Here is a 26,176-nt window from a genome sequence, read left to right on the forward strand (position 1 = left end):
TCCACAAGATGGCAACATAGACCGCATAATAAGCCCTAAGAAAAAAAAAAAAAAAAAGCGTAATTTCTAACTAAAGTTGATCAAATCATTATTACACAGGTAAGTGATCTGAGTCAATCTCTCTCTTTTGTATGTTGTAGTGTTGTATTTATATCATACAATTGTAGTGTTTTGAGTGTGGGATGGGACTCAGAAATCAAGAATGTATGTATTTTGTGATGGCCACTCTTTGTATAACCATGAGTTACTTGGGATTGGCCATCTGCTTGTTTCTAATGTGTCTCCTGTTTTCATTACTGCAGACTAGTTTAGTAAAAAGAAAGAAGAAATGCCTGCATGTGTTCAGCGTTTTTCCTTATCACAAACACAACAATAATCTGGTAGTGTTTGTGTTGCTTTGGCATTTTTGGGGTTAATTATTGCGATATCCCGATTGCAGCAGAGCAATATTGGAAAATCCCTGTATACTGATGGCATTTCATGCCGTTCAGCCTTATAATTAAAAAAATTCAGCAAAATCACCTGTTTTGTCATTACACACAAATGGTAGGTCTAATGTGACGTTGGTGAATAAGCAACTGACATCTTGTTCTGACATATTTATATTTACATTATTCTGAAATAGATTAAAGTGTTCTAATCAGTGAAATTATAAAATACTCCATCCTTCAAAACAGGGACAATGGCATCCCTGTTACCAAGGACGCATAACAAGTGTCCTATTGAAATATGGAGTAGTACACTTGAAATAAAATTTGAAATGTGCGAAAAAAATATAATATTTAAAAATAAATATATCCAAGATACTATATTAATAAATAAATAAAAATAAGAAAAAGAAACAGAGTGAGAGAGATAAGATATGGTACACTATGTGAAAAAGTAAGCTATATATAATCAAATCTATTTGTATTTATTTTTAACCTTTTTTAAAATCTCAGTAGGCTTAATTAATCAATTGAATATGCGTGGATTTATTAATTATGTAAGCTGTTGGATGCATAAAATAAGTATTTAAGAGATTAAGTATTGTATTTTAACAAAACAAAAAATTTATTTTTAAAAAATTAAGTGTTTAATTTTCATCATGATTATTTAGACAAAAACTATACGCTTATATATTAATGAGCAGGCAACTTACAATAAGAAAAAAGAAAATAAGAAGTGTTTTAAGAGTTCACTTTCTAAGTCCACAAGGCTAAGAAACACCACAGACACTTCAACTAGTGAACCTGAACCAAAATAAACATTGGAAAAAAATGTTCAGGATTTCAGGTAGAGCCCTGTGTTGAATTCTGTATGATAAACCCTGCAGCATAAAAGAAAAAAGGCAGGTTTTAGTGGCACTATAGATGACATGGTAAATAAATCAGCCTGCATCTCCCCACTTCTTGAGTCTCTCAGAGTTAGCGATCTGTCCTCATTCAATAAGAACTCTGGGAGGTAAACAAATGGAGTGCAAGGAGAGCACGCACACACTCAAACACACACAAACACACACACACACATACACACACACACACATACACACACACACACACACACACACACACACACACACACACGTACACACACTCAAGGAAGACAGATGAGTGTTTGGGCTCTTTCCTGCAGGTTGCTGAGTGCTCTAGTTTCTATGGGGAGAGAAATAAGAAGGAACAGAGCACTCTTTAAGGCACTGATGCACACAACTGCCTTCCCCTCTCATTCATCAGCTCAGGAGAACCATTAACATTTTAGTGTTTCAATGGGGGCAATGGGGAAACCTGCCACTGGACTTAATCAGCCAAAAATATGACTTGAAATTTCTCTGAGCAAAATGTAGGAATTTGTACATAAACATCCATAAACATTTGTTTTTAAGCAAACATTTGAATGAACATTTAGCACAAATATATATTTTATGAATATACCATACCATAGATTGTTTCAATGTGGTGATGTCATTGGCCCATGAACATTCAATCATAACTTAATTTTGTTATTATAACATTATGTATCAATATGTGGATCTTTCTGGAATCTCGGAAGCTGTCGAATTAAAAAAAAATAATACACAAATACATTAGAACCATTGTTGTTGTTTACATCCCTTAAAACTGTCTACACTATAAAAAAATCTGCAATTGTGTGGTTATTTCCGGCAGCAGGGGTGTCTAAAAAACCCAGTAAAATAACAGCAGTTAAATTACTGACATTTACCGTAAAATAACAGATATTGAATTACATAAACTTACCAGAAATTTAAATTTAAGAAAATTTCTGTAATTTAATGACCGTTATTTTACTTTTTCTTTGCAGCACCCCAGTTTTCGGAAATATAACGTAAAATTACAGATTTTTTTTAACAAGGTACATATTGTGATACTGAGAACCATACCAGAAACAAGTCTTGTTTTCTATCCAACTTTTAGGAACAACAAATAATAACTTGACTTCTAGTTGATCATTTGTTATCAGAAATGGTTTATATAAAAGGCAAAGGCCTCTGGATTATGCTTATTTTCCCAAAATAAAACATGATCATGCAAAGAAAGTGTTCTTGCAGGACTCCTGGAGTTTATCAAGATTCTTTGGATTCATCTTCTATGCCTCCTTCTACATCTTGCTCAGACATTCTCAATAATGTTCATGTCTGGTGACTGGGCTGGCCAATTCTGGAGCACCTTGACCTTCTTTACTTTCAGGAACTGAAGCATGAGAAGGAGTGCTATCCTGCTGAAAAATTTGCACTTTCCTTTTTGGTTTGTAATTTAATGGGCAGCACAAATGTCTTGTTACCTCAGACTGTTGATGCTGCCATCCACTCAGATCTCACATGCCCCCATACTGAAAGTAACCCAAACCATGATTTTTCCTTTCTCCAAACTTGACTGATTTCTATAAGAATCTTGGGTCCATGCGGGTTCCAATAGGTCTGCTGTGGTATTTGTGAGGATTAGGATGCAGTTCAACAGATGATTCATCTGGAAAATCTACCTTCTATTACTTTTCCAAATGATCAACTAGAAGCTATTATTTGTTGTTCCTACTAGACTTTTGTCAGGTAGTTTATGCTTTCACTAGATTAAATGAATGGGTCATTAAAATTTTTAAATTAGATTAATTGGGATGATTTTGCAAACAGGTAAAGTATGATAAACCAATCACACGCTTCGATAAACACAGAAGAACACATTTACAAATTAAATAAACAGTATTTCATGGTTTTCTGGTAGCCTAGCAGTATTCAGGCCCAAATCGTATTATTTCCAATAAATGTATATTTGTGTTCCACATCTGTCAAGTTGATACATGATCCAGGACCACACAACCAGTCATAAGGGTCACTTTTGATTTCATACATAATGTGAAAGCTGAATAAATAAGGGCTCCACTGATGTATAGTTTGTTAGGATAGGGTAATATTTATACTAGTGATATAACGATTTTACAATCTCAATATTTAGGAAATTCTAAATATTTTGAAAATCCACTTTAAAGATGAAAAAAGTTCTTTGCTGTGCATATTTGTGATCTAAAATTAATTAAGCTATATTTACAGTAGGAAATTTCTAATATTTTTCATGGAACACAATCTTTACTTAATGCTCTATGATTTTTGGCATAAAAGAAAGATATTGACCCATACATTGTATTTTTGACTAGTATTTTTGTGCAGTATATTTGGGTTTTGTCATCCAGGGTGAAATATATGACGTACACTTAACAAGATACTTGAACAGTAAATACAGAACAATCCAAGTAAATATTAATAAATTAAAAATCTATTTGTTTTGCATAACATACAGCAAATATGTAATGTGAGTTTTTATGTTTGCTGTTTAAAAGATGCCTCTTTGTAATCAAAATATGTCAAATGTCTTCTACTATTTCAACTTTGATTTTGTTTTCAATCATTTTGGGAATGTGGTTTGGGCATTTCTTTGTATTCAAATGTCAGATTAAAATGTATTATGAGTGTACAGCACATAAACATGTTAATTAATTATATTTACAATGACAGATTTTATTGTCAGCTAAGCTTTGGGTATTAAAACATGGTCATAATACGGCGGGCAGAAAATAAAATTTAGCACACGCACACACACACACACACACACACACACACACACACACACACACACACACACACACACACACACACACACACACACACACACACACACACACACACACACAGACAGACACAGACACACACAAATGTGCTATGCAAACTTATAGGATTCCCTCTGGTGCGTTTGGAACAAGACTGAAATTAAGAATCACGAGTCTGATTTTTTTTAATAAACAGTCACCCATCAATGAAGAACAACTATCCATCCATCATGCTCTAAACTGAAACGCAAAAAGAGGTTCTGGAACGCAGCGGATCAAAATCGAGCATTACCAACATATTTGAAATCCCTGCTGATCCTGATAGATGAGCTGTGGCAAAGGGATTGCTTTGCTTTATTTAATCAACATGGGAGGCTTTATCATTTTTCCTCTGCGCATATCAAGAACCCTGGTTTGATATACAACCACACACGATAGCTAGTGAAGGCTGCATATGGCGCTGGAATAGCAATTAATGCAATTAAAGAAAGCCATTTTCCTCATGGATGCACATGTGTACGTGTGACACCATGCTTTGGGAGAAATAAAGCTTAAAGGCATATTACACCAAAAAATTTAAATATGTTGCTAAATTAGCCCTTTCAAGATGTATGTGACTTTGTATTAGATTTTTAGTTGCACATGTGGTGCTTGGTGGTTCTTAAAATATATTTTACAACTCTAATTAGACCACTTAAGATCTGTTTTTCCAATTAGCAACAGAAAAAACCTATGTTGACCAATGACTTGCCTAATCAACAAAACTTGAGTCGTTAACCTAATTACCCTATTTAAGCTACAATGTACACCTATTTCATCATAGCTGCAAATTAATCATAACTTAAAGGCTTCATTATTTATCAATATATGGACCTTTTTAGATGATTGGAAACTGCAGAAATTAAAACAGGAAATACGTTAGAACCACTGTTGTTGTTTACATCTCTCAAAATGGTCTATAATCTCATGGTCTCTTATGCTGAGTTCAGACTACACGATTTTCTAAGTAGTCGTGTCACAGATGTTTTCACACTGCATGACTATCTGGGCTAGTGTTTCGTCGCTGCTTTGTTTACACTGCAAGATGGATCGGCGACAGGGACTTTCACACTGCATGACTTCACAATATAAGGATCGCCGACGACTTCGTCCAAACTACGTCTCACAGCCAAAAACACATAGTATATTTTTTTGTTATTAACTACATAATGAGAAAGAAGCCTTTAATGGGGTAGAAAGTGTACATATTTGCTCACCTGGGTTTAAAGGAAATTAGCCATTTCTCTCCAACTGAAGTTGATAATTAATTAATTTCTTACTGTATGAAACGTCAAACAGGCATGGGTGCTCCTGTCAAACCTCCACTAGTTTTTCCTCCATTTCTTGGGTTCAATTAAACCAAAAATGAGCGCTTTTAACTTCTCCCCCAGTCTCCTGCTGGCCTACAGGTATACGCACACACACACACAAAAGTGAATGTTGCTCTCTCATTGGCTGTAGGCGATCGCCGATGTTATTTTCAGTCAATACTCATTTCACACTGCATGATTTGAATCGCCGACAGCTGCAGATATTTAGTACACCAAATATCTCACAGACATCGGTGATTCTCTCAGACCATGTCTTTGATAGTTCATACTGTGTGATTGTCACTCACATGCACGAGTACCGATTTGCCTGTGATTTCAGGCATTTGGCTGTGATTTTTCAAAACCTGTCGGCGAGCCAAAATCGGGAATAAAATCATGCAGTCTGAACTATGCATTAATATTTTCAATAAATGTACAGTTAAAGTCAGAATTATTAGCCCCCTGAATTATTAGCCCCCCTGTTTGTTTGTTTTGTTTTTTTTCTCTCCGTTTTCTGTGTAACAGAGAGCACTTTTTCAACACATTTATAAACATAATAGCTTTAATAACTTATCTCTAATAACCGTTTTTTATCTTTGCCATGATGACAGTAAATAATATATGAATAGATATTTTTTAAGACTCTTCTATATAGCTTAAAGTGACATTTAAAGGCTTAAATAGGTTAATTAGGTTAACTAGGCAGGTTAGGGTAAAGTTCTTGTATAACGATGGTTTGTTCTGTAGACTATCGAAAACAAAATAGCCCTAAGGGGCTAATAATTTTGTCCTTAAAATGGTGTTTAAAAAATTAAAAACTGCTTTTATTATAGTTGAAATATAACAAATACGACTTTCTACAGAAGTAAAAATATTATCAGACATACTGTGAACATTTCTTTGCTCTGTTAAACATCATTTGGGAAATATTTAATAAAGAAAAAAAAATCAAAGGGGGGGCTAATAATTCTGATTTCAACTGTACATGTTGCAGACGTGTGATAAATTATATTTATTATTTACATTGGTTGTTTATTTAAATTTGACCAAACAGATGGAGTTGATGTCTGTTCCACGCAGGACCACAACACCAGTCATAAGGGTCACTTTTTTTCATACATAATTTACAGCTGAATAAATATGCTGTCCATTGATGTAATAATAATGCAACAATGGAATAATGTAATGGAAGTATGTCAATCTTCTTGGTATTAAAACCCTTAGTATTGCTTAATAACTTTGACTCAAATAACAGCACATGTGTTTGATATGTATGCAGCTAATGTGGTTTAGAGAACAACTGTATGCATTGTATTTTGTGACTTGTAACACATTCTCTCACCCACTCTCTCTCTCTCTCTCTCTCTTTCTCTTTTATAAATGCATGCTTGTAAATACATGTGTTGTCTATACCTTGGTGTTACCATTATTAAATGTTTGAGCCCACACAGATTGCTTGCTTTTTACACACAGAACAAGTTACTTGAACTCTTAATGTAGTGAACTGTTAATGTAGTAAGATGAATTATTCTTTGAATTAATAGACAAATAAATTGTAGCCTCTGACAGACTAGCAGTTTAATTAAATGTAATTTTAGTTCAGCTACCATTAACAATAAAGTCAATCCAAATATTCATAATTAAAAAATACCTTGTTTTTAAAAATTATGAATATTAATAATTTAATGAGCTTAATTCGCTACACAGCTTGGTCCTCTGTCATTTTCTGTCTGATTCAGGCACAAACTGATAACGACTAACAGCTACTCTGACTGACAGTATTTACACAGGGAAAAAGCACGTGCTTGTAGGGGCGTGACACTTTTCCTGGTGACGTGGAGCCGATCTGCAAATCACAGCACGTTATGTTAGCTGACCAATCAGAGCCTCTTGAGGGGTGCCTTTCAGAGTAACAAGGAAATATGACAGTCATTTTCATGTTAGCTGAGTAGCTGTATATAATAAAAGTATGACATATGAAATAATAACGTGATTTTCCACAAATGAAGCATGGGCACACATTGCTTTACGTCTTAGACCATACTCACACTATGTACAGTTGCCTCGAACCGGGCCAAAGCACATTTGTCCTCCCGATGGCCCGCACTTACATTACAATCGGGCCTGGGCATGCTTACGTCAACGATGCTGCGCTGTTCAGTAAGCGCTCTCGTTCACCACAGTTGAGATTTCTCTAGTTATATCGCTTTAGTCCTTAGGGATGCGGTGACACGCAGTCATATATTTCACCGTACAGATCAGCTAATTTTGATGCTCAAAAACAATCACAAAGCCCTTGTGCTGCAGGAATTACAAGGGTTTGCTGAAGGTGCGCAGCTGTCCTGCAGTGAGGGGTTTGCGTATTTAAGAAACTACGGCAGCTTGTGTTCACTGAACAGTACGAATGATAAATAAATTCATATGAAACAGTCCCTTAAAGTCACGTCTCGCTTTTAGTTTCGGGCTTTGGCGCGTTTTGCACTCACACACAAGCCTACCGCACCAAAGCCCAAGTGAACCGCGCTCAGGCACACCTCTTCCAACCGGGCTAGGGCTGACCAAGTGAACCGTTTCAGCGCACTCACACTTCTCAAACGATTCGGGAAACAGGCCTGGGCATGGTACGGATAGCATAGTGTGAGTAGGCTCTTACAAACACAAACAAACCTTAAAAATACACTCTGGACCACCCCTTTTCAGTGGATAACATAATTGTTCCAGGTCTATCTGCCTTAAAGTACATACATCTGATAAAGGCATTTTCTAGATGAAGGATGTATTACTACTCTATAGGCAATCAAGATTAACAGGAGATTGGTAGAAACTGTGTATTCTGTCCACTTTAAATTCCTAATGTATAAGTATTTTAACTGCGTTGTTTGATTTTAGGCATGAAGTCAACATTTACAAGCTGGGTTCTCAAATAAAAGAGCGTCCTTGAAAAGTACTAAACAATCTCCTCATTCAAAGGGGCTGAATTTCTATTTATTTGAATTGAAACCCATTATAGTATGTTTACAAGCAACGTCTAAATGAATTGAGTTTCAAAAGGGCGCAATACTAGTCCATGTCTGATGAGATGAGAAAAATAGACGCGATGTCCCTTAATATTATTCACAAGGTGAGAATGAATGTTGGCCTGCATAACAGGATTGGGTTGAGATTAATCCAAACAGACAGGGATGATGGAAGGACAGAAGAGGAGGACAAAACCCTTATTGGCTTCAGTGAATAGTGGAACAGGAGAACGCCACTCTATTAAACGTCTTCATAATGGACAAGAGACTTATAGAGATAGAAACACGCTCTCGCTAAGGTCAATTCATTATTCGAGTGGTGACGGTGGCTGCACCTCCAGCCGATTTTGGGCGTTTGTGTTAAACCAGAGACGACAAGCTACAGCGCAGAGAAAAGGTCAAGCAGGCAACCTTTGCATGTTAACAGTTTAATGTCAGCTGGAAAGAAGCTGAAACATCAGCAGGAAATTAGCATATGAAATTAGAAGCGACCAGAGCCACATCCAGAGACGCTGACTGTTTGAGATAACAGCGAATTGGGAAGATAGCAGTTCTGCCAGTCAACACTTCTGCGTAATGTTTCGCCATGTGTGGGTTTATCTTTTTGTTTCGCAATCAAGATTGAGAAGTGCTGCTGTTTTAAATGTGTATAGCTGCTAAAACTGCTTATTTGTAACATTTTGGAGTATATAGAAAAGTGTAATATAAAAGTTAATAAATATTATTATCTGTAGGCACAACTCAATAAATCAAACAAAAAAACTAATGTGGAAAGTTTGCATAATTTTTTTTTTTTTAAATAAAAAAATACAGTAAAACAGCAATATTATGAAATATTACAATATTCCTTTATTAATGGTGCTCCATTTGAACGTCATAGTTTCATTAATATAACATTATTATCAGCTAAACGATTCATGAAGGATCATGTGACTGACTATTTTTCACAATATTTCTGCTTTACTTGTATTTTTTCTTTATTGTAATTATTATCTGTGATAAGTAAATGGGCGAAGCAGTGGCGCAGTAGGTAGTGCTGTCGCCTCACAGCAAGAAGGTCGCTGGTTCGAACCTCGGCTCAGTTGGCGTTTTTGTGTTGAGTTTGCATGTTCTCCCTAATACATATAATTATTATTTATGATGGATTATCTGACCAATCATAGTTCATGAGGTTATGTTTTATTGTATTTTTGATCAAGTGCAACAAATAATAATAATAATAATAATAATAATAATAATAATAATAATAATAATAGTAAAATAATAATGAAATAATAATAATAATAATAATAATAATAATAATTATTATTATTATTATTATTATTATTATTATTATTATTAATACTTTTTATTAAAATACCATGTGTGATACTTGAAGGATGATCACGTGCACACAGTTAACGTTAGGCCAATTAATAATCTGTTCAAAAAATGTTTTAAGAGACAGCAACCTGTGCTCCTAACAAAAGGACTGTGGGTGCATGTTCATCACTTTTTGTCTAGTCTATTTGAAAGAGAATTGATCACACCAGTTGCTTGGTATGGTTGCTTCATGCAAGGAAACAGGAGCACACACAAATTTAAAACAGTTGCGCGCACCACATCAGCTTTTAGCGTGAGTGATCATCCTCTCATTAGGTACCTGCTTTCTTTTACTCGCGCGAACACAACTATTTTTGTCAGTCATGTTGCTTCTTGATTCTAAAATCGCATTTGCAGGCATATTGTACCATTCTTATTTTTGAACTCAGCTTTTAAGGAAATTACAATATAAAAATTATTTCCAACCGGCCAAAGTGGCTAGTGACGGTGCCTGTCTAAAAGCTGAAATCTACCCGCATTTGGCAGGTGTAATGTCAAGCCCTGGTAATGTTCAATGTACTTAATTTGTAAAAAAAAATTAGGTTAACTTAATTGATTTCTGTTGGGAAAACATGAAGGAATTGTGAGGAATTGTTTTGTGTAAATGTAACAACTAATTTATCAATTATTAGTAAGCATCAAATAAAGAGTATATTGATGTAAAATAGTTGATGTTTTGTTGAGAGAGAATAAGCCTAAAAAATAATGTGATCCAAAGGATAAGAAAGTGAACTAAGAACAAAAAAAAAGGGTAAATTTGTTTACTTAGAATCTGGACTGTTTTTAGGCTGTCAAATATTTATGAACAGACAAAAAGAAAAAGACTCAGTGGCAACTGTAACTATTACAATCCATCTTTTTTTGTTAAAGGAAAAACCTGAAACAGTGTTAAAGAATGCACACCTCAGGGTTTACTCTCGAGGTTGTTTTTCTTTTGCTGTTGATTTTTCCTCCAACCAAGCAACAAAAATGATTGTTTGCTAGACGAAAACACAGACTGTAGCTGTATACCAAAACAGGTTCCTCATATTTTATCCTGGGGTGTGTATTTACACAGCATTTTATGTACACTTCCTTTGTAAAAAGCTTTTATGTCTGGAGCAACAGCAGAAACGTTTACAGCGGAGTTCGTTTCAGACAAAACAAAGCAATAAACAGGTGAAACCTATAAAGGAGACACAAAGGGATTTGTCCGTACCGCTGTCGCTGTTGTCATCCACCAGGATGATTTCTTTGAGCAGATGTGCCGGAGTGTGGTTGACCATGCTGTGAACTGAGCGAAGGATGACAGAAAGAGCTTCGTTCACAAAGATGAAGACCACAGAGATCTGGGGAAGGTCATCGGAGTAGGTCAGCTGCTTACACCTGGACAAAAACAGACAGCAGTGTGATCGGTTTGCAGCCTTAAAAACTGACCATTCAATCAGTTTATATGACAGGATGACAAATGACCATATATATACAGTGGAAGTCAGAATTATTAACCGTCCTGTGCAATTGTAATTCTTTAAAAATATTGGTGACACTTTAGTTTACCTTGTAACATTCAAAGCATTCGAACGGCTGCTACCGAAATTGCCTACTAATTAGTAGGTACTGCATTTGAATTTAAACGTTCTACTCAGCCATAAGAAAAGTTAGTTCTATACAGTAAGAGTGTGAGCAGTATGAATAGAACTTGGATGTACAACATCCGCCATTTCGTCATCATCACATGACCTACCCACGCCAGTTGCGTCACTTCACTCCCATTAATAAATTCTCTCTAGTGGGACATCATGGGATAGCGTAGCATCCATCCGATGCGCACTTCAGAATCTCACCTCTCACATACTGATTTTCAAATTCTATGAATTCAGACATAGTACTCGGCTCACATACTGTTTTTAGCGTATTATATAGTATGGAAAAATGCGATTTTGGATGTTTTCTGTTTTCTGATTCTGTTAATTGTTTTATGCTGTTTGCAGCCTAAACTGATCACTTTGCCTGAGCCCCGACTACTCTTTCAGATAACCTGCATGCTCCTGCTTCTCTCCTGTATTGACCATTGCCTGTCTGACCATTCTCAGTTGAATAAAGTAATGCATGTGGATCCTCAACACCATTGTCAGTGTCCTACAGTTACAGGTTATTATGGTTACTAGGCAAGTTAGGATAAATAGGGGAGTTATTGGACAACAGTGGTTTGTTCTGTGAGCCGCTATCTTGTAGCTCTCTATTTGCATGCTTTGTTATTATTTGTATTTTTCTTTATAATTGTTATTAATATTATTATTATTATTAATAATAATAATAATAATAATAATAATAATAATAATAATAATAATAATAATAATAATAATAATAATATTATTATTATTATTATATGGGAGCTTCCTTTATAGTTCATTGAAATTCTAAGTGTCTTCATCAGAATGCTGCAAACAATTGTGGCTTTGGTAGAACTTGGTAGTTGCATGCATGCATACAATCCATTTACTGAAAATATCATTGGATTTCATTGGATTTACTGAGATTTTTAGGGTAAATGGTTGCAAACAATTTAAATGGGCTGAACAAACAAACTGAATTTAGAAATGTTCAACTTTTTGGTTTAAATTCTGCCCATATAAATTATTACCCATATAAACCAATTACCTTAAAAAATCTAGTAAATTTAATGATTTGAAATTTTATTTCAGTCTGGGCTTGGCTTAAAATAAGCTAAATGGTTGCAAAATAATCATCATACGATACGTATGCTGTTTGCAATCAAAAATTACAGCATAGAGGAATTAACAGGATAACACAAAGAACACAGGGCAGGTTATTTGGGAAGTACAATCTACAAATCGTTCTGTAAAACAAACCTTTATACAGCCCTAAAAAAAGATAGGCCACACTGGGGAAAAATTCAGGCTTGCAACATGGCCATTATTCCACACTGTAAATGCAGAGTGGTTACTATGGAAACCATAAGTTCCTGATCAACATCTCACTGTGAAATCCATCCTGAGCTCTGGGAAAACAGCATGAGGCACCAGCCCGCATGGACTTTACTCTCAGCACTTTTAATATGGCTGAGGATTATGGAGCTCAGGAATAGGTTATATTTCATAAAATACGATTACAAAGACTAGCTTTGGCATTTAGCCGATTAAAATTCTCAGAGCAATCATATTATTGAGGAATGTATTGATATATACAGGTATTTTGAAAAAGGTATACTGGAAAAATTATTAATCGTATTGCACAATTCCAAGTTAACAAAACCATGCTTAAGCATCAATATTGCATTACAATTAGGACTGCACAATATTGGAAAGCTCAGACATTGCAATATATTATTTTTCTTCAATAAATATTGCGATATAAATAGTTTCACAAGATGGTTTAAATCACTATTGGCATTTTTCTACGGTGTCTTAGGTACAGAACTTGAATAATCACAATGCAAAAAAACAAAACAAGAAAAAAAAAAATATATATATATATATATTATTTAATATTATATTTAATTTTTTTAAATTTTTTTTTTCGTACTTTGATTTCTCGTTTCTAGTAGAAAAATCCTTAGATCAAGAAAAATTATTTTGTTTTCACCTTAACTAAAAATTCCTTCTTTCCTTAGAGTCTTTCCTTAAAACAAGTAAATTTATTTGCCAATAGGGAGGTAAAATAATCTTGTTTTTTGCTTTGAATTGTAATTGACTTGCATCCTCGTGAAGCATCAACAACCATCTCCTATGTATTGTGCAATTCCAAGTTCACATCTTGTCAAGTACAGATAAAATTTCTGGTTGTGTACTTGCTCTTATCCTGTTGTCGAGAAAGTGACTTGTGCAAACTTGTGAAGCCAAGGTCTCCCAGAATGCATTGCAGCTCAATCAGCAAAAGCTAATGGCAGAGGAGAAAACCCGCACGATTTAAAAAATACTCCTCTGTTGCATCACAAAATAAAGTTTTATGAGTATTTCAGGTGAGAATGTAGTTCTTTTAAACTCAAATCTGTGGTCTATTTACAAAGATGGCATGTATTTTTGACAACATGTTTTAATTTAGGCATAGCCTGTCAGCGGGAGCTTCATCATCACATCCTCTGGCAAGAGCAACTTTACATCTGCCAGTCCATCTTGGATGTAGCGCTGGATCTCATCTGTCTATTGTAGCATAGACAGCATATTGTGACATGACATATAATACATTTTGTGTGTGTCTTACAAAAGTATCTTTAAATCTGTTATTTGCTCTCAGGTGTATTATTTTGGCAGTGTTATTTTGTTATGTTTTATAATTATTTTTAATTATGTTACATGTTTTACAGTTTGTCTTTGTTTACCAAATTACTTAAAGCTATCTTTATTTCCAATTGTTTACATATTGTACTTTATACTTGTAAAATGTCCATTGTAGTTTTTAAAATCTGGTAATTAAAGCAGCATAGGCTCATCCTAAAAATGTAGCCCTATATAAATTTCTGGAGATCGTGAATTATGTAGCCACAAGTATGTCAATGTTTCTTTTTGCGATTACCAGCTGACCGCTTACATCCATATGAACGGTTTTCCGGCGGTTAACAGTTTGTCCAGTTAGCTAGCCATTTACATCGCTGGACCTGAGATGCAGAGAGGAGATGGCCCTGACAACTGGGTTTGAGTCTGGTGAAGAACGGTTTCAGAAAGCAGGTAAGACAAAAAAAATAAAATTTAAATAAATAAATAACAGGGTAAGAATGTGGTAAAAAATCAGACAAGGACATTCCTTTTTCCTAATTGCTTTTTAAATTTGTCGGTTGGGTTTAGGGAAGTGGATGGGCGGGTCAATCTGCGCTTTTGTAAGCACTATTGGGATTGGGTTTAGGGAAGGAGATCGCACTGCCGAGAGATCTCAAAAAGTGTACACAAAAGTGTTTTTTGTGGATTCGCGAAAACAAAACCTGCAAAAAACGTACCTCCTGGGACGTATTTGATGGTCTCCAGAAATGTATATTGAGGTACGTTTTCAAAATGAGCCTGGGTTGAATCAAAGACACGAATCTGTGTATAATAAACCATTTCAATCCACGTTTAGGGTGAATTACATTTATATTTTCTTTAATCAAAAATATTTATTTATAATATTCAAGTTATTTTAATTATAAGGCTGTCGTTTATATAATAAAATCATTTAATTGCTAATCTACAGTGAAACCGATGAATCCATGGTGAGGTAAGTGACGTTATAAAGTACGCTTCCATTCCATTTTAAGAAGTACCTGACTTGTGTCCTCGCGTCCGGGGGAGTTTATTTTTGGAAGTCTGAACCTGGCAAGTCTGAATTTCCACAGGTCTGAATTTTGGGTACTTGGTATTGAGAAACATTAAATATACAGTTTGTACAGTTTAATAATCATTATGTCTATGGGAACTCCTCATACATATAGCTGTGTTTGTGTGTGTATAAGTGTTAAACAAAAAATATATAAAAAGAATTCTATTTATTTCCGCAACTTTGTATTTGTTTGTTGTAATTATTACAGCATTCGATAGCACAATGAAAATGTCAGACATTTATTTTCCTCTATTCATTCCACAATATAACAGTTACCGATCACAGATGACTAATGCTCCACTAAAACAATGAGTGTGCCAATTAATACATGGGTATTTCCTTCATTACAGCCTGCACAAATTATTTTCCGGAAAGATTTGAAGACAGCAGGTAATTGTGCCTAGTCTATCACACTATTATTCTACCACAAACAGTGGTTATTTATGCGGAGTATTGAATAGGGTGAATTTATTTTGTGAAATAACAAGCACAAAGTCCCTATCAGACAGATGTCATTGAAATACTGTAGGTGTCCTGAGAAATCACACGAGTCTCTGTTTTAGCCCAAGGCTGTAAACAGCAAAAAGGATCTGACCGCGGTTTGTGTGTAACAGCTCATCAGAAACCCTGGAGTGGTGCCTTTGCCTGTCAGTCATGCTATGCATTGGGGTTTTGCTGCATTGTCTTTGAAGGACAGAGATTTGGAGTGGAGGTATGCAGTTGAATAGATTATTCCATGGCATATTTTTGCTGGAGGTTAGAAATATGTCAAAACACCACTTGTGCAAACACTGGAAACTTCAATCTGTCCTTTATAGATCAGTAAAAACTAAGAAGCTTAATCAGTAGAACGACTCATGTGGATATCAGTGTAAAACAAAATGTCTTACGTAAAACCCTCAGTGCGTCTTTATGTACAGTAAGAAAATCATCACACATTTACACAAGCTCATCTGCTCATTAACAATTCATGCATTTACAAGGCTGTTTGCAAGTGTAAACAGTCAAACCAGCAGAAAACTTACAGTGCATTTTTTATTAAAATGTTTAAAGGGTTTGTAAACTGAGAGATCAACATTTACTGATCTTCTGAAATATAGCAGGTCATTCAGGGGGATTACAATTGATTGACCTCAATTGACCTGATTCCAACATTAAAAAAGAGTGAATGACACTGATTTTAAAGGGCACCTATGGTGAAAAATCTACTTTTCAAGCTGTTTGGACAGACGTGTGTATATATAGAATATAGATTGTCATATCGGGGTGAAATAAACACACCCAGTGCTTTTTTTCAATTTAACAACATAAAAACGGTGGACCAATTGTAGCGGTTTTCAGATCGACCGCAACTTGACGTAGGAGTGCGGTCCCCCCGCCCACCGAATTGATTGACAGCTTCGCGTAGCATGTGTCCGTAGTCACGTGTATAATCATGTCAACAAGGCCAGACGTGCGCAAAGCAACCAGGAATAAAAGGTCTGTTCAGTTCGCTAGGATCATCAATCGTCATCAAATGTGATCAAGAGTAAGTTTCACATGTTTAAAATGTTTTAAAACAGAGCATGTGTGTAATGAAGTACAGTGATTTACTCCAGCTTTACTCTCTTTAGCACAGCCGCGTGTCAGAACAATTATGAAAGAAGACGCTTCAATCCCGGTTTGTGGATGTTAAATCAGGTTTATTTTGTACATTAACATAACAGATATCCATACAGCAGTGGAGACCAGCCTGTATCCTGTCACATATGCGTGCAAAAAGAGTGGGAAGCTAAACGCGCTCTGTCTGTCTGTGTGTGTGTTTATCTGTGTGTGCGCGTGAGCGTGAACTTTGTACATTGACATTGTGTGTGTGTGACTCATCGATGCATCTCCACAACAAATACTCATTAGTTAAGTTCTTACTGTAGTATTTCTAACAAACACTACGTGAGATCTTCTTCTTAAGTCTGTCTGTCTGTTGTCTGACGCAGCCGAGGGAGGAGATTAAGGCACTCAGAAAGGCACGTAGAAATGGTGGGCGGGGCGGACTATCCTTAAAGGCGCAGTACGACTAAACGGTTCCCTGGTGAAAAAAATGTTAAAAAAGGGATCTTGTAAAAGATATGATGAAAAAATCTGATGGGTATTTTAAGCTGAAACTTTACATATTCTAAAGACGCAAAACACTTATGATAAATCTGAAAAATGGGGTAACCTAGGTGCCCTTTAAAATGAAGACTCAGGCTACATCAGTAAGAACTTGGCCTTTGCTCACTTCAAGTTATCATGGATTCATTACCAAACGCAATGATGATGTTGTTTTTTCAGGTCGAGTATTCAATTCATGTTTATTTCTATAGAGATTTTACAACAGATTGTGTCAAAGCAGCTTAACATAGAAGTACTAGTAAATGGAAACTGTGTCAATCCAGTTTTCAGAGTTGAAGTTCTGCTTAGTTCAGTTTAGTGTGGTTTAAATTTCACTGCTGAAAGTCCAAACACTGATAAGCAAATCCATTAATGCACAGCTGCACAAGAGTAAAAGAAAGACAATGCCAAGTCAACTACAGTATATTAAATTTGACAATAAAGTTGCTCCAGATAAGTGTAACTGTTTAACTTGTGATCATTGTTGCTTTATTATTTAATATTTATGTTTTTAAACTGAAAAAAGCAGCACCCGTCTATGAAGAATGCAGATTTGAAGTCAATATCATTAGCCCTTTTGTGAAATTCTTTCTCAAATATTTCCCAAGTGCTACACAACAGAGAGTTTTCCCCCCCATACATTTCAAGCAAAATAGTTTTAATATTTCATTTCTAATGACTAACTTATTTAGCCTTTGCCACAATAACAGTATATAATATTTTAATAATTATTTAGCAAAATACTTGTATTCGGCTTAAATGGTATTCGGTATTAAAGGCTTTGCTAGGTTAATTAGGAATGTTTGTTTCATTAGGCAAGTGGATTGTTCTGTAGCCAATCAATTATCTCTTGAACAGCTCATGCAATTACATCACATTTGTGATCGGCTCTTTGATGCTTCTTTCACTTTTCATAGAAAGATTAAAAATACGGGACTATCCCGGAAAAATAAATGGGAGGGTTGCAGGTGTGTTATAAGTATGTTTTATTATACATAAAACATACCCATAATAGCTACCATTCAAGGTGTTTTAAACTATTTTATCTGACAGACTGGCACAAATAAGCAGACATCTCCATTCTCACAACCAGTTTTGGAGACCAGAGTTGTTTCACCCTTCAACCGTGTTTGTTCCATTGAGGTAATGTGGGAACATATTCAGTACTGTGGTGAATAAAGCCTATGTGAATATATAAACGCATGTCCTGCTCTATCAAATGATTTTATTAAATTAATTAAATTGTAATTGACCGGTGCAACATGGAAAACAGTTTAATATAGGCTTCTCTGAAACTGAATATTTCACTTTAATTTTATTTAGGCTAGATTATTATTTTATTTGACATTTTAGTTTGTGGTTCAGCATTGTTAAAGCATATTGCAGATTTGTTTTGAAGTGTGTCACCTCAAATGTTATTCGTTCATCTATTTTATCTAAGCCACAGGTGTCAAACTCAGTTCCAAAAGGGCCGCAGCTCTGCACAGTTTAGTTCCAACCCTAATTAAACACACCTGATCAAACTAATTGAGTCCTTCAGGCTTGTTTGAAATCTACAGGTAAGTGTGTTGGAGCAGGGTTGGAACTAAACTGTGCAGGGCTTCGGCCCTCCAGGAATTGAGTTGACACCCCTGATCTAGAAGATAACTGACAAAGAAAAATATTTAAACATAGAGACGAACAATATACGAACCTAGTTTTAAAAATATATTTTTTCCAAGAAAAATATATGAATTATATTTTTGTTTCAGCCCGTCCACTACTCAACTGTGTGGGTGGAAGATTTTAAGGATTAGTAGGGATTTAATTAATGCTTCACTAACTGTGTTGTATCACAATCTTTTGTCATATATTTGCAAATTTTTTAATATGTCATAATTTTAAGGATTACGCCTTGAGTGTCAGATTTTTCCTTGGAGCTGATGTGATTTTATTTAGATTTCAGTGAAATATTAAAATTAAAAAGGAAACAAATCATGTCATAACGAATGCCCTTAAATAATGCAGCCTTTGACAGCAAGCATAAGTGTTTCTTGACATGATTGGCGGAAGGGGGCGGGGCGGTCCTGTAATTGTGTGTACCTTGGAACAAAATCCTGCAGGCGCCCCTGCTTGTAGGTGCAAACATGCACTTTTTAAACATCTTTTTTTACCACCCCGCTGACAACATTTGTACCTTTCTTTCAGAGAGTGAATCCCATGTTTTGATGAGGATGTCAAAACAATACAGAAAGGTATATTACCTCCAAAAATATGATTAGATTTATTTTATTTATTTTTTTATTATTTTAAGTGAAGTTTGGAGAACAGTCCTAAAAAAAGAATAGGAACAACAACAACAAAGCACATGACCGCTTTAAAATGAGCCATACTGTACTTAGAATTTATCTAATCCATTAGACGAAATAAAAACACACAAATATTTCCCCTAACAGATATGGTTAATGATGTCCTTGAGTCCCCCTTTTGCCAGTCAATAACATTTAATGGCTTTGCCCCCCCTCAGTGAAAATCCCTTCACCCAATCTGGAGCAACAGCTTTCCCTGTGTGAACACACTCTTGCACCCACACACTCACACGTGTGAAAAAGCCACAGTGTCTGTGAGTCAGTAATGGAGATGTTCAGACACTTAACTGCAGGTGGGAAACAGTCAGAAATGACGCAACACCCCCGTTTACACCTGGTATTCGGCTGAGTTTTTTTGCCAATTTAGTCACAATGGGATGAATCCAAATACAGGTGTAAATGAGTGTAAATGTTTTGAGCTTGCCCACTTTTAACCACTTCCAGATGTACTCAAACAATTCATATGGTTGAATACATCCAAACAGCAACAAAAGCCCACCTACTCTCCTTCTGCTGGTCCTTCAGGGGGTGTTGATTGAAAAATGTATGCACACTTTGTTATACCAAAACACAATGGATTGTGATCAAAATTATAGCTGCCATCCACATCATTTTCATTTGCTTTGTTATCTGCTCACTCATAAGATGTAATGAGAGCTTCCTTCTGAAAACATGGCCAAACTGGTAATTAAAGCAGTTAGTTACGATATATAATAATATTAAATGAAATTACAGTACAATATGATTGGCATAACCAATCAGACTGCAAGTCAATTTTAAACGTAACACGGGGACTCTTTTAGACCATTTTTCTTAGTTTAATTCGTATGCATTTATAAATTATGCAAATTTTAATTATATGCATTTAGCAGAGGCTTTGGAACTTGATTTATAATTCAAGTAACGTTATTGTAGGCACAGACAACATTTTAAGTTACTTCAAAAAAGTAATTAATTATTATTACTAATTACATATATACATTGTATTTGAAGTACTTTTATTTACTTTATTTATTTATTTATTTACTTGACTCAATACTATTTAATTCCTATGAATCTCAACACAAACAAGAGAGATTAATGCTTAAAGTTGAACACTATCCCCCGGTTTCACAAACAAGGCTAGTCAAGATTAAATTGCATGTTTGAGCTGTCTCAACTCAAAAAAAACTTGCAGTAAGATGTCTTAAAATACATCAGTGTATTTTTTTTCTCCAGGTGCACACCAGTGATATATTTGACTAAGGCCATTTTTTAAAATTTGTCTTAAATAGCCTAATTTAACTAAGGCCTAGTCCTGGCTTAAACTAAGGCCTATATATTTCAAAATACAAAACATTTCAAAGTAATGACATCATAATTCATACATATACTCCAATTAATTTGTTATCTCATTGTTTTGTAACATGCAATTCTCCTCCTCCTTTAGCTGAAAAATAGAATTATTATGCTAAATATCTATACATCTGTCCGTCCGTCCGTACGTCTATCTGTCTACTCTGGTTCTTTGTATCATATTGTCATTTCTCTCAATTTCTTCATTGTTTCAACATGTGCAGTCACATCTTGCTAAAAGTACCGACACTTTTAGACAGAAGTCTTGTTGTCTATCCAAGCTTTATGAACAAGTGGCTTATATGAAAGGCAAAAGGCCTCTAGATTATGGTTATTATACCAAAATAAAATATGATCCTGCCTTGAGTTTTAATGATTCAGTTAGGACAGTAAGGCCTGACTTTGCTTAGACAAAGTTCTTAAAATAATTTAGTTATAAAATTTAGTTATTTAGTAAGTCAGTATAGAATATAAATTCATGGTGCAGTGGAAAAAGAATTAATGTTGTGTATGACTCTCCTGAGCTTGGACAACTGCATCCATACATCTCTGCAATGACTCAAATAACGTATTAATAAAGTCACCTGGAATGGCAAAGACAGCGTTCTTGCAGCACTCCCAGAGTTCATCAAGATACTTTAAATTCATTTTCATTGCCGCCTCCTTCATCTTACCCCAGACATGCTCAATAATCTTCATATCTGGTGACTGGGCTGGCCAATCCTGGAGCACCTTGACCTTTTTGCTTTCAGGAACTTTGATGTAGAGCCTGAAGTATGAGAAGGAGCACAATCCCGATGAAGATTTTGCCCTCGCTTGTGGTTTGTTATGTAATGAGCAGCACAAATGTCTTGATACATCAGGCTGTTGATGTTGCCATCCACTCTGCAGATCTCTTACACACCCCCATACTGATTGTAACCCCAAACCATTATTTTTCTTCACCAAACTTGACTGATTTCTGTCAGAATCTTGGGGTCATGCATGTTCCAATAGGCCTTCTGCAGTATTTGTGATGTCTGGATTGCAGTTCAACAGATGATTCATCAGAAAAATCGACCTTTTTCCAAATGATCAACTAGAAGTCAAGTTATTATTTGTTGCTCTTACAACTGGGATCAAAGAAAAAGATTTTTGTAAGGTAGTGTGACCAATTTTGGAGGAAAAAAAGAATGATTGAGCGTAACATAACTGTATAGCAAAAAATACACTTACTCTACTACTCGGAATTGGTTTTTACAGAGCTGTTGAAGTTTATGCACAGCTTTTAAGCACATACATTATAAGAAACTGTAATTAAATTGACCTAAAATGACCTAAGTAATCCCTTATCTTACTTTTCCAGTGTATAAGCAACGTAATTACAGTAACTGGTTAGTTTGTAACTAATAACACCCAACGCTGGGTTCAGGTGTTAAAAAACCTAACGTATATTTTTGCCCTAAAGGTAAACACCAAATCACACTTTTAATTAGGTGTTAAAAAAACAGCTTGATCTTGAAGCTATATGAAAAGTATATTATATTATGCAAATGAACTTATTTACAAAGTTATAGTTATCTGATTCTGCTTAAAAATTAATAATATTTGACAAGCATATTTTATATTTAAAAAAAACAATCACGCATATTTAAAATTAGGATGTCATTAATGATTAATGTTGCTAAATGAACACTGAAATAAACAAGGTTGATTACACACTTCACATTTAACTAACATTTAATAATTTAGCAGCTATTATCCAAAGCACAGAGGTTCAACAAAAGTTAAATCAAGCTCATGATCAATTCCTGAACGTTAATAATAGGCAATAGGCCAAGAAAAAAGGAAATATAGAGCAAGCATACAGTTATGGCTAACATCGGATTTATAAAAACAAAATATTATGATAGTTTCCGCAGTGACAGCTGTGCAAATATTGCTCAAAGCTATTTATAACGATCCTCTAATACCGTGTTTTCAGCCATTTCAGCATAAGGAAGGTTTGATTGATCAGGCCATTATCTTTTTTTTTTTTTTTTTGCTCACCAGCAGGTTGTTGCTTTTCCAATCCCTTTTTTTTTCTCCTCAAATGCTCATGCAAATCACTGTGAATATAAAACTGACATTACAAGCAGCACTGTTTCCACAAAATGTGCATAAATACATAATACAATTCCAAGTAAATCCTTTTGTGTTGCCACAGTGAAAAGCACCAACACATTTAAATGAAACCGCAATTGTGCCAAAACCACAATGCAATGTCACGTCATCAATTAAATACAGGTTTATTTTAAATATTTTTTTAAACTTGGTTGATCACAAATATTAAAAAATATAATTTGATCTGTGAAGTAAAGTTTATTATTTGTATGTATTTCTTTGGATTAAAAAAAAAAACTCATTCACAACATTATATATTTTAAATAAACGCTTGAATAGATTACGTTTAAAAATATGTATAAAACAGTTCTGTATGCTTCTCGATTCTGATTGGCTGATAGCCAAGGGACATTCTGCAATAGCAGCACTTGTACGGCCTTTTCACCCTTGTGTATTACTTCGCCCACATAGAGTGACAGCAGATCAATGGACTCACTACATTTTGCCAAATATTGCAGCTGTTGGACAACATGATGTACTTTTAAAGCTTTTTTAGTCAAGAATGTAGTGATTTGGATTGCAACTATGCAGTTTATATATAAGGACACTGCCTATTTTAAATATTTATAATTTTAGGGATACAGTACAGCGTGTCATTGAGCAGAGCAAAGATGGTTGTTTCGATGGCAACAGAGGCCGCATAATAAGTCCTTAGAGGAGAAAAACTCAGCATAATTTCAAACTATACAGCTGATCAAATCATTATAAAACTGGAAAGTGACATTCTTTGTTGAGTTCTCTCTTTTGTATGTTGTAGTGATGTATTTATAGTAATCTGGTAGTGTTTAATTAACTTTTTATTGTGATAACCTGATTGCAACAGAAATACTGGGAAATCTCTGTAGACTGATGGCATTTCATGCCGTTCAGCCTTATAATCTTAGAATGTGAGCAAAATCACCTGTTTTGTCATCACTTTAGACATTACGCTAGATAATCTTTCAAATACTAGCTCTAAAGTGACGTTGGTAAAGTAGCAAAAGTTTCTGCTGTTCTGATTTCAGCTGCAGATGTGAATGAATGGTTGAAGAAAATAGTTTGTTGTACAAAAGACTTTTGAGACTCTCAGTGTTTGATTTTCTTTTTTATATACACAATTATGTAATCGATCTGTTCTATGAACGCAATATCACACTCATAGCAGTGCGATATGGCTGTATAATGTCACTGGCTAGACACTAAGGCACTCGGCCAGCAGTCTTGAGCCAACGCATGCCTCACCAGTGCCAACATACAGCCATGGCACACTGCTACTCGTGTGATATTGCTCATATATCTCATATACCTGTACAGCAAGGAAGATTAGCATAATAGAATGATAATGTGACACTTAGGACTGGATTAATACTATTATGATATAATTAACAACATGTTGTTTTACTGTATTTTTTGTTAGTGAGCAGAAGTACAAATTTTAAAACTTTATCACATTATAGTTTTTTCCATAATCAACCTTTAAACATATTTTATAGCACATATACCACTACTACTACTACTACTACTACAACTAATAATAATAATAATAATAATTATTATTATTATTATTATTATATGTATGCTTTTATTCTATCTGAAATAAAATAAATATGACTGTCTCCAGAAGAATAAAAATATTATAGGAAATACTGTGAAAAAGTCTTTGCTTTTTTGCTGTTGTACCATTATATAAACTTTAGTATACATAAATTAAAACATTTCTCTTTATATATATATATATTATATCACTTAATTATTTTAAGCCTTCAACAAATTCTTCCAGTTACTAAAGTCTTCTGAGACAAAAACCAGTATGTATATTTCAATTGACACAGATGCTTGTGCTCTGCCAGTTGTTCATTTAGCTTCACAACCATAAGTAATTTTACACTTTCATTGCTCTAGTTACTAACTGCGATCTAGGCCATCGCTCACGTCTGAATGTGTACTGCTGGACAGGCGCAGGCAGCTCCGGCTGTAACAGAATGAAAGATGGACTCATTCGTGTGAAATAGAGCCAACGCTGGCTGTCCAGTTATCATAATTTGACCTGGAACAAAGCATGACAGAAACAGACACCTAGATTAAGACATATTCCTATCTCCCGCTCGCTCTATACCCTGAATCATTTCTCTCCATACGACTTCATATGAACCTCTGCTCTCAGTCTAGAAGCAACTCCATGATTGAGATCAAATATCTCTGCTTAAAAAAAATAATAATAATACTAACTACTGATGTCATGATATTGGAGATATACATTATTTCATAAATCAAATAGACATCCTGCTGGAGGTAGCCATCAGAAGATGGGTATACTGTAGTCACAAAGGGATGGACATGGTCAGTAACAATACTCATATAGGTTTTAGCGTTGACACGATGCTCCATTGAGACTAACAGGCCCAAAGTGTGCCAAGAAAATATCCCCTCACACCATTCCCCACCACCACCACCAGCCTGAACTGTTGATACAAGGCAGAATGAATCCATGCTTTCATGTTGTTGATGCCAAATTCTCACCATACCATCTGAATGTCACAGCAAAAATTGAGACTCATTTGACCAGGCAACATTTTTTCAATCTTCTATTGTCTGATTTTGATGAGCCTGTGTTAGTTGTAGCCTCATTTTCCTGTTCTTAGCTGACAGGAGTGGCACCCGGAGTGGTCTTCTGCTGCTGTTGCCCATCCGCCTAAAGGTTCGATGTGTTGTGCATTCACACATGCTCTTCTGCATACTTCTGTTGTAAAAAGTGGTTATTTGAGCTACTGTTGCCTTTCTATCAGCTCGAACCAGTCTGGCCATTCTCCTCAGACTTCTGGCATCAACAGGGCATTTGCACCCACAGAACTGCCACTCACAGTTTTTTTTTGTTTTTTTTGTAAACTATAGAGAAGGTTGTGCACGAAAATCCCAGTAGATTTAAAGTCACTTAGGGCCTACTCACACTATGCCATCCGTACCGTGCCCAGGCCCGTTTCCCGGATCGTTTGAGAAGTGTGAGTGCGCTGAATCGGGCTCAAGCACGGTTCACTTGGCCGGCCCTGGCCCGGTTGGAAGAGGTGTGCCTGAGCGCGGTACACTTGGGCTTTGGCGCGGTACGCTTGTGTGTGAGCGCGAAACG

At 35.3% G+C, this 26,176-nt stretch overlaps 1 protein-coding gene across 3 annotated transcripts in view; it reads right to left on the reverse strand.

Annotated features, from left to right (window-relative positions):
• galnt9 (polypeptide N-acetylgalactosaminyltransferase 9) overlaps positions 1-26,176 on the reverse strand; it is a 182,842-nt gene that overhangs the window by 116,467 nt on the left and 40,199 nt on the right. For all 3 annotated transcript variants that reach the window (XR_012406761.1, XR_012406760.1, XM_001337982.10), the window contains exon 3: positions 11,025-11,191. Coding sequence is in view for 1 of the 3 variants with exons in the window: in XM_001337982.10 (XP_001338018.1) it covers positions 11,025-11,191 (167 nt within the window). In the remaining 2 variants the exon portion in view is untranslated. The remainder of the gene's footprint in view (positions 1-11,024; positions 11,192-26,176) is intronic.

This window comes from Danio rerio, chromosome 5, assembly GCF_049306965.1.
Source record: "Danio rerio strain Tuebingen ecotype United States chromosome 5, GRCz12tu, whole genome shotgun sequence".
Classification (NCBI taxonomy): Eukaryota; Metazoa; Chordata; class Actinopteri; order Cypriniformes; family Danionidae; genus Danio; species Danio rerio.